Source organism: Triturus cristatus, chromosome 12, assembly GCF_964204655.1.
Source record: "Triturus cristatus chromosome 12, aTriCri1.1, whole genome shotgun sequence".
In the NCBI taxonomy this organism is placed as follows: domain Eukaryota; kingdom Metazoa; phylum Chordata; class Amphibia; order Caudata; family Salamandridae; genus Triturus; species Triturus cristatus.
In genome coordinates this window covers 622,854,892-622,869,534 of record NC_140595.1, presented here as the reverse complement: position 1 = coordinate 622,869,534, position 14,643 = coordinate 622,854,892, and the positions used below count along the sequence as shown (strand labels likewise).

General features: G+C 42.1%; 1 protein-coding gene across 1 annotated transcript in view; it reads right to left on the bottom strand.

Annotated features, from left to right (window-relative positions):
* Positions 1-1,955: 1,955 nt before the first annotated feature.
* MVD (mevalonate diphosphate decarboxylase) overlaps positions 1,956-14,643 on the bottom strand; it is a 62,391-nt gene continuing 49,703 nt past the window's right edge. Inside the window, exons 9-10 of the mRNA XM_085639593.1 lie at positions 8,853-8,961; positions 1,956-5,215 (exon numbers count right to left, since the gene is read on the bottom strand). Coding sequence (XP_085495719.1) covers positions 5,135-5,215; positions 8,853-8,961 — 190 coding nt within the window. The 3' untranslated portion in view covers positions 1,956-5,134. The remainder of the gene's footprint in view (positions 5,216-8,852; positions 8,962-14,643) is intronic.

Below are 14,643 nucleotides of genomic sequence, written 5' to 3'. Positions count from 1 at the left end.
GAATCTTCATCAACAAACTCTTCTGAACTGCATCCGCCCTCCACGAACGCAACCACATCTGGAGGCGAGCCGCGACTGAAGAGCCAGCCGTAGAGGCAGACACCCCTAAGGAATCAAAAGAAATGTCAGAAAGCCAAACCTGTTGCTCCATCAGAGCTAGAGTTGGAGAAATATCCTCGCCCTGGTCCATCAATTCCGCCAAAGATTGGAAGTCTTTCATTAAAGACTTAATAGTATAAGAGGAATAGGCTGCAGTCCTAACAGCAAAATTAGAAGCAGCAAAAAGACGTTTCACAGCTGCATCCACCTTCTTATCCACAGGGTCAGCCGGAGAAGCATGCTCCAAAATAATAGCGCCCTGGGACGCCATTCCAGCCATCAAGGAACTTACCTTAACAGAAGCAGAAAACTTATCCGCAAAGTCCTGCAAGGGATAAGGTCTAGCCAGAAACCAGGGAAACCCATGTTTATCAACATCCTTCCATTCATTCTCCAAAACCTTAGGTACCGAAGAGTGAATAGGTAATGATTCTGATTCTTTCTTTTGAAATCCGTGTCCTCCTCAGCCACCCCGGACTCAGGAAACAACAGATTGGAGGAAATGTGCTGCAGGACGTCCTTTAAGTCCGAACCCTATACGTAACGCCCCTTAAGTTCCACATCCTCCTACCCGTCAAAGTCATGGGAGATACCAGGATCCATCCTCTACTTTTTAGAAGGAGGAACAGCCTCCTTCTTCTGAAAGGCAGCAGCCACAGCAGCCTGGATCATCTGCTGAATAACTGACAATGAAGGCAGAGGTTCCGAAGGCTCAACTTTTTCCACATTATGTGATTTCCACAGTGCCTTACAACCAGACTCCATAGCAGCGCACACTACACAACCATAGTACTCACAGGAAGAAACAACCGCTGAGCCTACAAACACACGACGTTAAAAACAAAAACGCTGTGGTTGCCAGGGAAACACAACCATAATGCACCGTGGAGGCTGCCAGAATGTCCTAAGCGTGCACGCCACCCAACCAACAAAAGAATACTTCCAGGGCCACCGCGAACGGGAACCGGTGCCCGCAATAAGCCACGCCCCCACGCCTCCGACAGGAATCAGAAGAAAAAAAAGACGGGATCTGACCCCTCTGGTGGAGGAAACCCCAGGAGAATGAAATAAGGTGAGCACATCAATTTAAAATAAAATGAACTTGGGAAAAGACAGGGAGGTCTGGTCAACGGCGAAATACCCAAGAACAAGACCACGCACCATGGCAAGCCCTCTCAGGCAGGACAAAACCAGCCTAGTGCGCGTTACGTATTGCACATTAGGCGGCCGCAGAGTATGCCAAAACCGCGCCACCAGGCAGTCCGCTAAAGCAGGACACAGGGAGTGTGCAACCCACCAAAATAAAAACAGAGAGGTCGCCCCAGTATGCTTAGCACACCTAGACACCTGGGGGCACCATGAGTCTGCTAGAGCAGGACCTCGATCCCACCTACCGTAAAAACTGGAAACAGCACTCAGTAGTGCAGAAATTATAAAACAGGTCGTTGGATTGTGTGGTGCCTCTTTTTACCCTATTGCTGGATGAAGGTGGGGGCCATATTGGAGGGATGGGAGGCTAGTAAGCTAACTTTATTTTGCTTGGAGTTTCTGTGGGAGCCTAAAGCTCATGTGTTAATTACTGTGGCAAAGAAGACGGACGTGGAGTTGATGCTCAGTAAGAAAAACATTGCGAGATAGAAACAGGTTTCTGCCCACAGTGTGGTAAATCAGCAAGGCAAGCCCGGTTCCTCTTACAACCATGCCAAGCTCCCTGTCGCAGGAAACGATGAGGGCAGCTTCAAATAGAATCAAGAACCTGATCTTTGATTACAGGCGGGTATGATCACATTAACCTCAATCACCTGAAAGAAGCAGGCAAATCAGAGATGAGAAAAAACTAATTTCTTACGCTGCCAGACAAGAGATCCTTATTTAATTTACACAAAATACCAACTGGAGCTCAAAGGTGGACATGTTTTGACCACTGGTGAAATGTAGGTTACCAGCAGCGCTAATTAGTTGAACAGCTTTAAATTAGTATTAGAAACATTACTAGCGAGTGAATGAATAACACACTTGAGGAATAATGATTCAGATGTGTGAATTGTACAAACTAGGTGGGAACAGAAATACCTAGTACAATATGTCAATAATACATTGAAAGTTTCTTGGAAAATGGAATAGCTAAAATTAGTTGGTGTCTAATATGAACAGATGAGTTTAGATTGCTTTAGAACACAACAATAATTATCCTAAGCCATGAGTAGAAATATATATCAAAATTCCACCCTACTTTAATTGATTTTGATGATAGCCAAAATGGTTTCCTATTGGTTTCTAGTGTCATCAGTTTTCATATTTCCTCACTTGTCCAATTCACATGAGCTGATACACTTTCAAGTTGCACCTTTCAAATTTAGCATGCTAAGTTTCAAGAATGGCCATATAAATCTAATTTATTCAATCATGTAGCTGTGTCTGAGGTCAATTATTTTGATTCTACACTAATCATTATGCTTTTCTATGCATTTATGATCTGTGGTATTCTCATTAAGTGACACCAAAGATCTTATTGTACTTGTAAGTTAATCCAAAGGAATCACTGTGATTGTTAAATCTTCAAAGTGGATGGTCACATGGAATGGGAGGGGGAGAATGTTACTTATCCGGTAAGCATTTGCTTGTGGCATGTAGTGCTGCAGATTCACATACTGTGCATACTCCTTCCATCTAGTGTTGGTCTCGGACATGTGCAAGTTTGAAGAACTTCGAAGAAGTCTTTGGAATTGCGAGGTAGAGTGACTCCACCCATTATTGTTAATGTGCCTTGGCATCAGCTCCATTGTTAGATAGTTTTTTTTCACACCCAGAGGGTGAGGATGTAAACTGAGCAGAGATACAGACAAGACGACCATGCGAAAATATGAAAGAAGGATAGAAACGATAAACATCTGCATGAGTCAAGTGGCAGTTGTCCCCTGATGTAAAGAGTGTCTGAGGGTAAAGCCTTAAACTTTTTGTCTACCGGAGGCGTGATGGCTCTTGCCTTGAATGGCTCTTTGCAGATATCATGGGCCGGTTTGTGTGCGTGTGTTCGGTCTGACTCGGATTCTCAGTGCCGACCATGACCTTGTGGCAGTGGTGGACCGGAGGCCTTATGGGTGGCCTGTGAGGTGAGCTCAATGCTCCACCCTCACAAAGGCGGTGCTCGGCTTACAGATTGTGTCAAGGGGTGGGAGGTGGGATGATAGTACTCACTGTGGCTTTTTTTGTCAGCCGACGCTGTGCAGGTGGAGGCTCGACCGCTTCGACATCGGAACCCGAGTCCTCTTCCATCCAACTCTTGAGCCTCTGCGCTGGAAGCCTCTGGTTGCAGTTCCCCTTCAGTCTCCTGTTCTCCGAACAGTTCCAGAGTATCCTCCGAATTGTAGTGTGGCAGAGGCTGAAAGGGATGCAATGATCCAGATGGTACAGTAAAGTTTTCTTGTTTCTAAAGGTGAGACACATGGAACAGGAGGCCTCCTGGTGGTCAGGGACAGACAGAGGTTGTGCACCTGATGGAGGTCTGTTCTCAGGTACTTCGCCCGAAACATCGGGCAGTAGCGCAATGGAGTTCTTTCCATTACATGTGCATTATCTGGTGTCGAGGGGCGAATGAAGGCCACAAAGGTTAGAGGCCTCACAGAGGGAGTCGAAGTTGATCAACCGCAGACCCAGAGCAAAAGAAACATGAAGCTAGGAACATACGCTAAAATATAGTGTTAATTCGTCTGACAAGTAAGATGGTACCGAACGTGCCCTGCGAAACACCACACACCGTCAAACTGGAGCTCGAAGGAACACGTCTGACCCGATGACGAAGAAAAAACAATCAAACAATGGAGTCGATACCCATGAGCATTACCACTAAGGGGAGGAGTCACAATACCTTGTGACTCTGAAAACTTCTTTGAAGAAAAACAACATGCACATGTCCGAGCATAACACTAGATGGCATGAGTATGCACAGCACGTTTATCTACAGCTACACAAGCCTTATATTTTTGGAAGGTTTTAGTGAAGCTGGTAGCTCACTCTACTAAAACAGCAGGCCCCGCTTCCAGACACATCCTCAGACAAATAACACTGAACACACCACAGTGGTGCCAGCGATACATCATAACTGAAGACCTAAGAAAAAAGGAAAACCTTTCGTTGAGATTTCGTGATTCACCCAAAGCTAAAGGGAAGCGCAGGCTGTAAAACAAAAATGGTAATAAGCTTTCATATGGATGTTGGCACTTTTTCCGATTCAACTTTTGGAATCAAAAACTTTAACTGCAAAACCTTGGGATGTTTCCTGAGCTCTGTGATGATACAACAAATACATTGACATTTCCATAGCCAAGTGGGCATAATCGAACTTTCTGAAGATGGTTAATGCACTTCAAACAAGCAGTGAAGGGTGTTTTGCTGCTTGGAGGTGGCCCTGCTGTGATATTTTTTCCAATTAGCACAGATCCTTACACACCAATGGATATACATTTCTCTTAAGCAACTGACTAATGTTAAAGTCCATGTTTGCTGTTCTTTTTAACATGTGACGATTGAATCTTACTGTAAGTGCCAGCCTTACTTCCTGGAAGCTTGTGTCAAGCACAGTAAACAGGCAGAGACTGCAGATAATCACTCAGTGACTTCTTTACCAATGTAGAAATCAAAACTACAGATCATAGGATACAGTCTGGCCACAGCACTTAATGCCTTTCAACCTTCTAAAGTTGGTAAAATGAAGATCACTGAATTGGTTGACAACAGCGGTCCTTGTTCAACTACCAGAAAAGAGAGAGTGCAGTGTGCGCTGAGCACTGTGTAAACGTTCAGTATTAGAGTGATGGGTTGAATCCACACTGAATACTGTCCCAGAGAATTCAAGTGAAATCTGCATGAAGACCTTCCTCTGCTGTAAAGTGTTTCCTGTGATAGGTAGCAGCTCAAACTCCTGTTGTGCAGAGGGTACTGGTTAAAAAGGTGACTTAGAGCTGGGAGGAACACTACGGAGGACAAGCCAAGGGAGGATACCATCGCCAGAATGCTTCGGTTGTGAAAGCAAGATTTAGGCACTGGACTTGGGCTCTCCGTCTGGTCCTAAGAGGTGAATGCTTGGGTCTTCAGACTGCTGCGGGCCGGGACCTGGCTGCAAGAGGAAAGAAAACACAAACATTATAATGGAATGTTTACAAAGTGACGAGAAACAAGAATTCTCATTAATACAAAAGGTGTCAACGACTTCATACGCCCCCCTCTCTGAGTGCCCCACGTGAGGGTTACCTTTCAGCTGTTCAAGACAGATGATCTACTGCACTGAAGCAATTACAGGTTATACACTGAAGTAGCCCACAAGATGAGCTCAAATTTGTTTTACTTTAAATAGTTTTATTTAGGTCTGGAATTGGTCAATGGCACTTCACTCCTTACAACTGTATAGGCGTAGGGAGGCTGTTGTCTGGCTCTTTTAGATCATTGAGGACTTGAGAGTTTAACAACCCCTAAAGTTCAAACACCAGAAAATCGATTTCTTATTGTTCAGCCCTCAGGTCTATACCATTTCTGTGCAGCTTTGGCTATGAAGCCCCTTTTAGAATGTACTGTCCTTCAGAATGCTCATCTAGCTCATCCATTGTTATGAACCCCAATGTACCGCAATGTAGGCCTAGGTAGATGCATGACCTTTTACCTACATCTGTCCTACCACTGTTCTACATAAGGGGTTTGGCACTGACCTTCTACTGAGCTAGGTGCTACACGACTGTCGTGCTCTCTGAAAACTAGCCTCATGTATTATGCATGAGGATCCTCAGTATCACTGCAGGATTACCATCTTCTGCATAATAACTCTGTATAAGGGTCACCTCTATCGTCATCCTTGCCCGACATGCCCTCAGTAAATTTTTAGGTAGAACCCCTGAGGGTACCTTTCGAGTATATAAGCACTACATCTTCACTGAGTAAACCAGAAAAGAAAAATTTCCACACTGACGCGAGCTGCTGAGGTCTCTGCACGCTGACACTCCAGCACGCAGTGGTCTGACATCCCTTGCAGGGTGTCCATCTCAAGACCAAGACGCGGTCCTTCGCTCTCCCACATCAGGTAATGGGGTTGGCTCTATCCTAAGGGGATTCTTGGCTATACACCTACATACATACATGCTACGTACATTTCAGTACATCTAGATGGGGTTTGCATCGTTGGAGTACACATTTTATTGTTAAGTATCTATATGCCTGCATATCTTCATTGTTTTAGCACTAGGGTAGAATTCTAGTTTTTCTTTACTCTACTAGGGCTCAATCATATATATATATCTGTTTCTGTTTCATGGTTGTTGAGGCACACCTATTTTATACTAGAATGACGCTGGTGCAATAAATATTTATTGAAAACGTCCCCACCGTTTATTCTGTGTTTCTCTCTGAGACAAAGGAAGCATGAGTGACGGAGCAAAAAGTACTGTACTGTTTCCACGATCCCTGAGGGGTCAGGGTTGTCAAGTTCTATAGTTGCCAGAAACTATTCGCTCCTTGGTAAGAGGGGCTCATAGTTGCACTGTGAGTCAGCTGGTCTACAGATTAACATATCCTTTGTGGATGCCTGGAATCAGTCTGGACACCAATCCCACAGTTTATGTTGCCTAAACACGCAGATCCTATATAGATTTGTAGAAACTACACAACACCATTTGCTTTTGTTCTGAGCTCTAAGCTTAGTCTGCAAAGGCCACATATGGTACATCTCTTCTTCTACTCAATTCCAGTTAGATCGGCTGAGGAGAATCAAATGGTGCAGCCCTGCCATGGATTCTGAATCTGTTGAAGGGGCCTATCCATGGTAGGCGGTGGCTGGAGTCCCTCAAGGCTCTGCTCCTTTTAAAGCCAATCTGTACATTCCAACATGGGACTGGTGGTGGGAGCCGGCAGGTGCCCTCATATGACTAAACACGCTTCATTGGCAGCCCGTAGTGCTAAGATTACACCTAAGGAAGGCAACTAGTCATAAAGTCCTCACATTTATATTGGCCTCAATGTTTAAGGTCTAACCTTAAATATCAATAAGCATGCTCTTGTCACGGGAAAACAACCCTTCGTCTATAAAGGTCTTGGCATCCTTGCCTCACCATTGCTTCATTTGTTACTTACAGTGGCCCAGTTGGTTTGTGGTCACGTGTGAACATGTTCTATTGTTCCAGAATAAGTCCAAACTGCTTTTTTTTGCTTCTGATGACAATAGTGGCTTTTCTTCCTCGTTAATAGTCACATATGTTAAAATATTGTCATAATAGTTCAGTGAATTCAATGTTCGCCACTGATATCTAGTGTGACTCGAAGTCCATTGAGTTTGAATCCCTGCAGGACCAAATCTACCTTTCATCCTTCAAAGACTGGTAAAGTGAGTTCCAATAAATTAATAGCAACAGTTGTTATTTCTCTTATTTAAGTATGAAAAACATGTGGAGTTAGGCAATATCCCTAATATGTTGTGACTTTTTAAATAATTTTTATGGGGTTCCCTATTTATAGGTTACAGAAAAAAATTAACATATTTACCTGTAGTTACATTACATATTGGCTGGTCACTTCATTCAAAGGTGTTGAAGAAGATTCCTTTACAATGATTTATTTATTTATTCGTGAGATTTGACATAGTGCTGACAAGGCCACAGTGTTCTGCATATTAATATTTCATTACAGGCAAAAAATACAATGAAAAGGTGATAGACCATCAAGAGATGAGACAGGGGGGCAAACCCCGTTTTATAACACTAGCAATATGTAAGGCGAGATCCACGTAAAATAAAAGGAGATGTCAGTATGTACTGAGAAGTAGTGGAAAATAGCCATCTTCATGGTTAGAGGGGGTGGAGAGAAAACGAGGACTGAGGGGAAATACAGTTATTTGTACTCAACAATACTCGGTGTAAAATCTTTCCTGTGCAAGCTCTCTCTCTGAGCTGAATTTCCTGTCTGTGTCCTCCTCGTACCACACGTCCCACATGAAACTGCTACTCCCGCCTTGTGCTTTTCGAAATCATATCACCCCTGACTTTGGGGAAATTTCACACCAACCACTTCTGCTTTTTGGTTTTCATTGTGCTTTGTGGCTTTTCTTTTTAATTTGTCATGGAGGAGGAAGCGTGATATTACAATTTTTGAAAAAATATGGTGTCTCTTGCCTGCTAGTAAACAGGCGTATCAGAGGTTTGGCCTGTCAGGGACCACATGAGGTCTTTGACAAATGTTGAACTTCCCATCATAGGCTTCCCTGTTGCTCACAAAGCAGTGGTGGATGGAAAAGGAATCCTCAAACCAAAACACCAAGGCCAAAACAGATACTTTCATAGCTTTGTATGCAGCATTTTAAGTTCCAAAAGCTAGTAATAAAAATACAAAGACAATAATGTCTCCTGAACTTTTAGTGTCTCCCTGATTGGGACATAATTACCCCAATACTTTCTCCCACTCATCTTCCTAGTCATTTTCCCGCTCAATGTACCTTAACTGAACCTCCATGTAATCCAGATGCAACATACGGTGTCACTGGGCTAAACAAAACAAAAGGATGAAAATAACACATGTAAAGAGAGCATACCTATATATGGCATACCGTGTGTGAATTAGTACTAAACACCCCCAGACCAGCTTACCAGGACTTCCTTCTGGAAGCTGGGTCCTGGTCACTTTATTTGTCCCTGGTCTGTTTTGTGCCCCTTTTTTTAGTATTCTGCCTCATTTGCACACTGCCACTACCAGCATGTTTATCCTTGGTGTAGACATACCTTGGTGATGATGATGTACTGAATTCCCCTCGGCGTCGGCTCAGTTTCAACAGCAGATCGCAGATCGTCTGAGAGGACAGTGGGGCTGACCGGCAAGCCTTTCAAGAACCTGGAGAAAAGTATCTTCAGTCAGCGCATAACCAAAGTGGGGAACCAGAGAACTCTAGTGCATTCTTTGTTTTAGAAAACTTTGCTCTCTCATCTCAAAGAGTAGTTCCCAAACCTTGCAATAGTTTGTGGAGTTACACCACCAGCATTAGTTTCAAATTTGACTATGCACCAAGACCGTGGTGCTGGGACATCACTGTATCTTTTGAGGCCATGACATATTAGAGCACTCAAATCCTGGCCTGGGTGATCTTAATGCTCAAGGTACGAGACCTCCCGTCATTCTGGAGTACTTGATACACTCTCTCTGGCAGAGAAACACTAGGTGCAAGCTATTTTCACAGGTAAATACCCTGTTTCAGTGCCTGAGTGTCTGGGGGTGGAGGAGACGTCAGATCTACAACTAGTCAAGATCCTAGGTATGCATTCTTCAAATAGAGACTTTATTAATCATAGAACACTTTTTTTTACAGCACAGGATTAGGGACAGTTACGAAAATATGAAAAGTGCAAGTGCACCTGGTACCAGTAGAAGCAATAAAGAGCGAGGTGCGTTTAGTTTGGCGGGTGCAGGTTATCTGTCAAAAATGCCTTGTAATTGTATAGTTGGTATGGTATGCCCTGTCATTTTATAGTATGATACGGCTTATAATTGTATACTTGGTATGATACAGTATGGCTTGGTATTGTATAGTATTACATGGTATTGCATGGCCTGTTATTGTATAGTATGGTATGGTATGGTACTGTATGCCCTCATCATTGTATAGTATGGTATGGTATGCAATGGCCTGTCATTGTATAGTGTGGTATGCTATGCCTTTCATTGTGTAAAATAGTATAGTATAGCCTGTCATTGTACAGTATGGTATGTCCTGTCATTGTAAATTACAGTATGGTAGGGAACTATATGGCCTGTCATTGTATGGTATGGTCTGTCATTGTGTGGTAAAGTATGGTAAGGTAAAGTATGGTAAGGTACAGTATGCCGGTCATCATCTAGTATGTTATGGTATGGTATGGACTGTCATTGTATGGTATGGCTTGTGACTGTATTGTTGTTATGGCCCATTAATGTATGGTATGGCTTGTATTTTTATAGGCAGTATGGCACAGCCTCTTATTGTATAGTATAGCATGGTATTGTATGGCCTGTTTTTGTATAGTATGGTTTGGAACTGTATGCCCTCTTCATTATATAGCATGGTATGCTATGGTCTGTCATTGTATAGTATAATATGGCCTGTCATTGTAAAGCACAGTATAGTATGGAACTATATGGCCTGTCATTGTGTAGTATGGTATGTTATGGTAAGGGATAGTATGGCCTGTCATTGTCTAGTATGTCATGGTATGAACTATCATTATATGGTATGGTATGGCCTATCTTTGAATGGTATGGTCCTTAATTGTATGGTACAGTCTGTCACTGTATGGTATGGGATGGCCTGCTATTGTTTGGTATGCTATGGTATGGCCACTCCCTCTGGGATTGGAGCCAGCCTGACTAAAGAATCAAAAGATGAGACAGGCCCGGGCGTTGGCGACATCTGCCTGTAACAGGGAAGGCCCTTTTGAAGTTAATCAAGTTACTGAGCACAGCCTCCAGGCTACCCTGTCAAGGGAAGGACAACACCTCCCCACACCAAAGGCCATTTTCCCCTGTCCTTGGAGCAATTCACACCTCTCTATAGGGGAGCCACCCAGCTTCTAGGTGACAGTCGAATTCTTACAGAAAGGCTTCCATAGTGCCTCTTGCTCAATAGTTAGACAAAAATTGATTGTACCATTGAATTGGATTTTAAATACATTTTCTAGCTGATACCAAAAGGAAATTGTGTTTATTAAATGAAACAATGTAGTCTAATATTTCCCTATGGAAGCAGACAGTCTTGCAACAGTGGCATTTTCTTGAAAGGCAGGCACTGGTAGTAAACACACGCTCAGTCCAATTACCAAGACTTCCCCAGTGAATGCAACTCAGGTACTGAGACTGCCCCACAGTAAAGATCCAAAAACAGGGTGATCAAAAGCGAAACATCCTGGTGGAATAAATGGCGAAACCCATTAGCAGCGGTAAGGTATAGTATTGCCTATTTTATAGTACGTTTTGTATGCTCTGTCATGTAGTATGGTATGACCTGTCCCTGTATAGTATGTTATGGTATCTGTTTATATAATATGGTATTGCCTGTCATTGTATAGCATACTATGCCATTATATAGTATAGTTTGGCTTGACATTGTATGGTATGGTATGGCCTGTCATTGTGTAGTATAAATTTGTATGGTAATCTTTGTCACAATGTACACATTAAACTGAGGGAGGAAGTGCAACAGGAGCGGTCAAACAAGCAAAAAAACTATTTCCAATTTATTTATTTTTTTAAATTATTTTTATTTAGTTTTTTTAAGTTACATACCCCCGTGGGGGTGGGGGAGGGATTAACAATAAACATATTCATACAAACAAATTCCATGAGGATTTACAAAACAAGGATACATTATAGAAAAAAGATTGAAAACAGAATCGTATAGGAGTATAAACAATGAGACAATAGATAAACAGAGATAAGTTATTAATTTGCTAACCAATCTTGAAAAGGGGCCCAGTTCTTAGCAGCAATTAGACGTCGTCTCTTTCCTTTAAACTTTTGTACAGCAATTTCTAATTTAGACCATGCCAATATCCTAGCCTGCCAATGAGAGAAAGTAGGGGGCTCGGGATTTATCCAAAGGGAAGTAATACAGAGTCTAAAAATTGCCATTGCAATAAACAGAAAGGAATGTATATGTCTTGATCTCTCAGAAATCATAGAATATTGATAACCAGTGATTACCATTTCTGCAGAAATTTTAATTGGGGACTGAGTAATCTGTGTAAGAAATGTTTCAATTTGATTGATAAAACGCGACAACTCAGGACAATCATAAAACATATGAAGAGAATCGGCAGCTGGAAGTTTACATCTTGCACATGATGAACTTTTGCCCCCGATAGCAGTCCCCCATCTGACAAGTTTTGCAGGAGTATAATAAAGATTAAACATGGCCATGTAACTTTGAGTACGGAGTGTACCAGAGACCAAAACTGTCCTGGCCAGCTTCAATGGAAGTTTTAGATCAATGGAAGGTACTCCGAATTTAATCGCCCATTTATTGTTATAATCGAGTAAGTCATCTGGGAGTTGAGACAAGAGAATTTGGTATAGTGTACCAATTTTTGCTTTCCTTTTGACTAATTCAAATATCAAAATTTTGTCAAAAAGAGTTAGATTCGATAAGAATTTTTTATCAAGAAAACTTCTGATTTGTAGATATTTAAAAAAATGATTAGACTGTAATTGAAATTTATGTTTCAAAAACGAAAAAGAGGCCATCAGGCCGGAGTCAGCAAGGTCCCCGATATCTCTCAGGCCTTGAAGAGCCCAAATAGATACTACACCCTCTTGAAATATCACTGGAAGTAATCCAGAGGCATTCAATGGTGTATAATAATTGAGCTTAGGAATGGAGAAGAGACGACAAACTTTTTGCCAAATCATAAATAAGGCCCATATAACCTTGAATCTCGTTTTTTTGAAGTAGCTTGGCTCAAGGATGCGTGTTAATATACCTTTTGTGGCATCACCTAATGCAATTGAATATGTTGATGGCGCCAGATGTGGCGATAACTCCGCAGTCTCCTCTAATAATGGAAAAGCAAATTGCTGGATCATTGCTGCCCAATAATAATAAACTAAATTCGGGACTGACCAGCCCCCACGTTCCTGCGGAAGGCAGGTCCATTTATTGGCACGTCTTGGCTTACGGTATGACCATAAAAACCTTTGACAGATCCTTTGTGCTTTTGTTAAAGTAGAGTTCGGGATTAATAACGGAATAGATCTGAACAAATATAAAAATTTTGGGAGGACTAACATTTTAAGGACGTTACAACGCCCAAATAAAGAAAGATGAAGATGATTCAGCCGTTCTAGCTTATTCAATTCAATACTTGCTGAACTTATCAGCTGGGAAGAAATTGTGGCTGCTATAAAATCCCTTTCGACTGGTAAAGCAGCGGGACCCGACCTCATTCATCTTGAATTTTATAAGACTTTCTCACATCTATTTAAGCAGCCGATGTTGGAAGTCTTTCAACTTGCCCAGACGGGGGTAATCCCCGACTCCTGGCGGCAGTCGACAATAGTACTATTCAAAAAGAAGGGTAAGGATGAATTAAATCCTGCATCATATCGGCCCATAGCATTAATAAACACCGATAGTAAAATTTACTCAAGGATCCTGGCGTTTCGATTTGCGCAAATAATTTCTCCCTTAGTTTCCACTCGTCAGCACGGGTTCATCCCCGGCAGGGATACGACCGATCATATTAGGCGGGTCATTGCCCTTTTAGATTGGGCCCAGGTGACAAATTCTTCCCTCGGGGTGATCCTGTTGGACGCCGAGAAGGCGTTCGACAGGGTCTCCTGGGGATATTTATGGGCCGTTTTGCATTGGAAGGGTATAACGCCCGAATTTATTTTGGCTTTACAATCTCTGTATATATCTCCAATTGCTAAAATTCGTATTTCAGGGAATGAATCAAGCTATTTTTCTATTACCAGGGGAACCAGACAAGGCTGCCCCTGTTCCCCTCTTCTTTTTGCTTTATTTATTGATCCCTTCCTCTCCTTGATAGAAAAATCTCAAAATATCTCTCCAATTATAGCCCATGGTATTGAATATAAGGCATTGGAATATGCCGACGACATAGTGGTATTAACTGATAATATTACTAGTTCCTTTCCAGCATTGCAGACTTTAGCAGATCAATTTGGCTCAATTTCGGGCTATAAGCTAAACATTGAAAAAACGCAAATCCTGCAAACATCGGCTAAGCCAACATCCCTGGTACCTATTAGTACACAGGCATTATATTTAGGTATTCAGATCTCGGTCGAAGTCGACCAGATCCCTGATCTGAATTATTTACCTGTTATTGATAGGCTTCACAATAAGCTAGAACTATTTCCAATTTAAATGTTATTTTCACGCTTAAATGTTCTATCTAACCAATATTTATGCAAACACAAACCAATTTAGACCACACCCAATTTTTTGCACAAAACTTTTTAGTTATGCCCAAGACATCCTATAAATCATGAAACACGTACCAAAGAGCACTTTGTTACAAACTAAATAAGTGATTACTTAATAATGAAAGCTTTAACATAGATTTAAAAAGAAATTATGGCTTCCCGCTAACAACCTGCAGCCTGCTTAGTGTTGTTATGCTGTACTAAAAATTAGAACGGGAGAGGATGAATAGTAAAAGGGAATGAGCACTGGAAATGAGATAACAGATACACTCTTATGAAGTGTTGTGGGTAGAAGAAAAAAATAGGCTGAGACAGAAAGTGGACAGAAGGACACTCCTAAAAAAGGAAACAGCACTTGGTCCATGTGCCAGTGCCAGGAGAAACATACTATCAGAAGTGAAGCCAACATGTGCCTACCAAATAGGAGCTAGCAAATAAGATTGGCAATGAAGTCAATGAATGGTAAGCAATGGGTGGGCTTCGAGCCCCCTGCATGTAAACAAAATGTCTCAAAAGTGACAGAGCACACGCTGTCTCAGGTGAGACCTAAAAACTGTGGGTGCTTCCTAGTAAAATACTTGCTGCAAACAACTACTGACA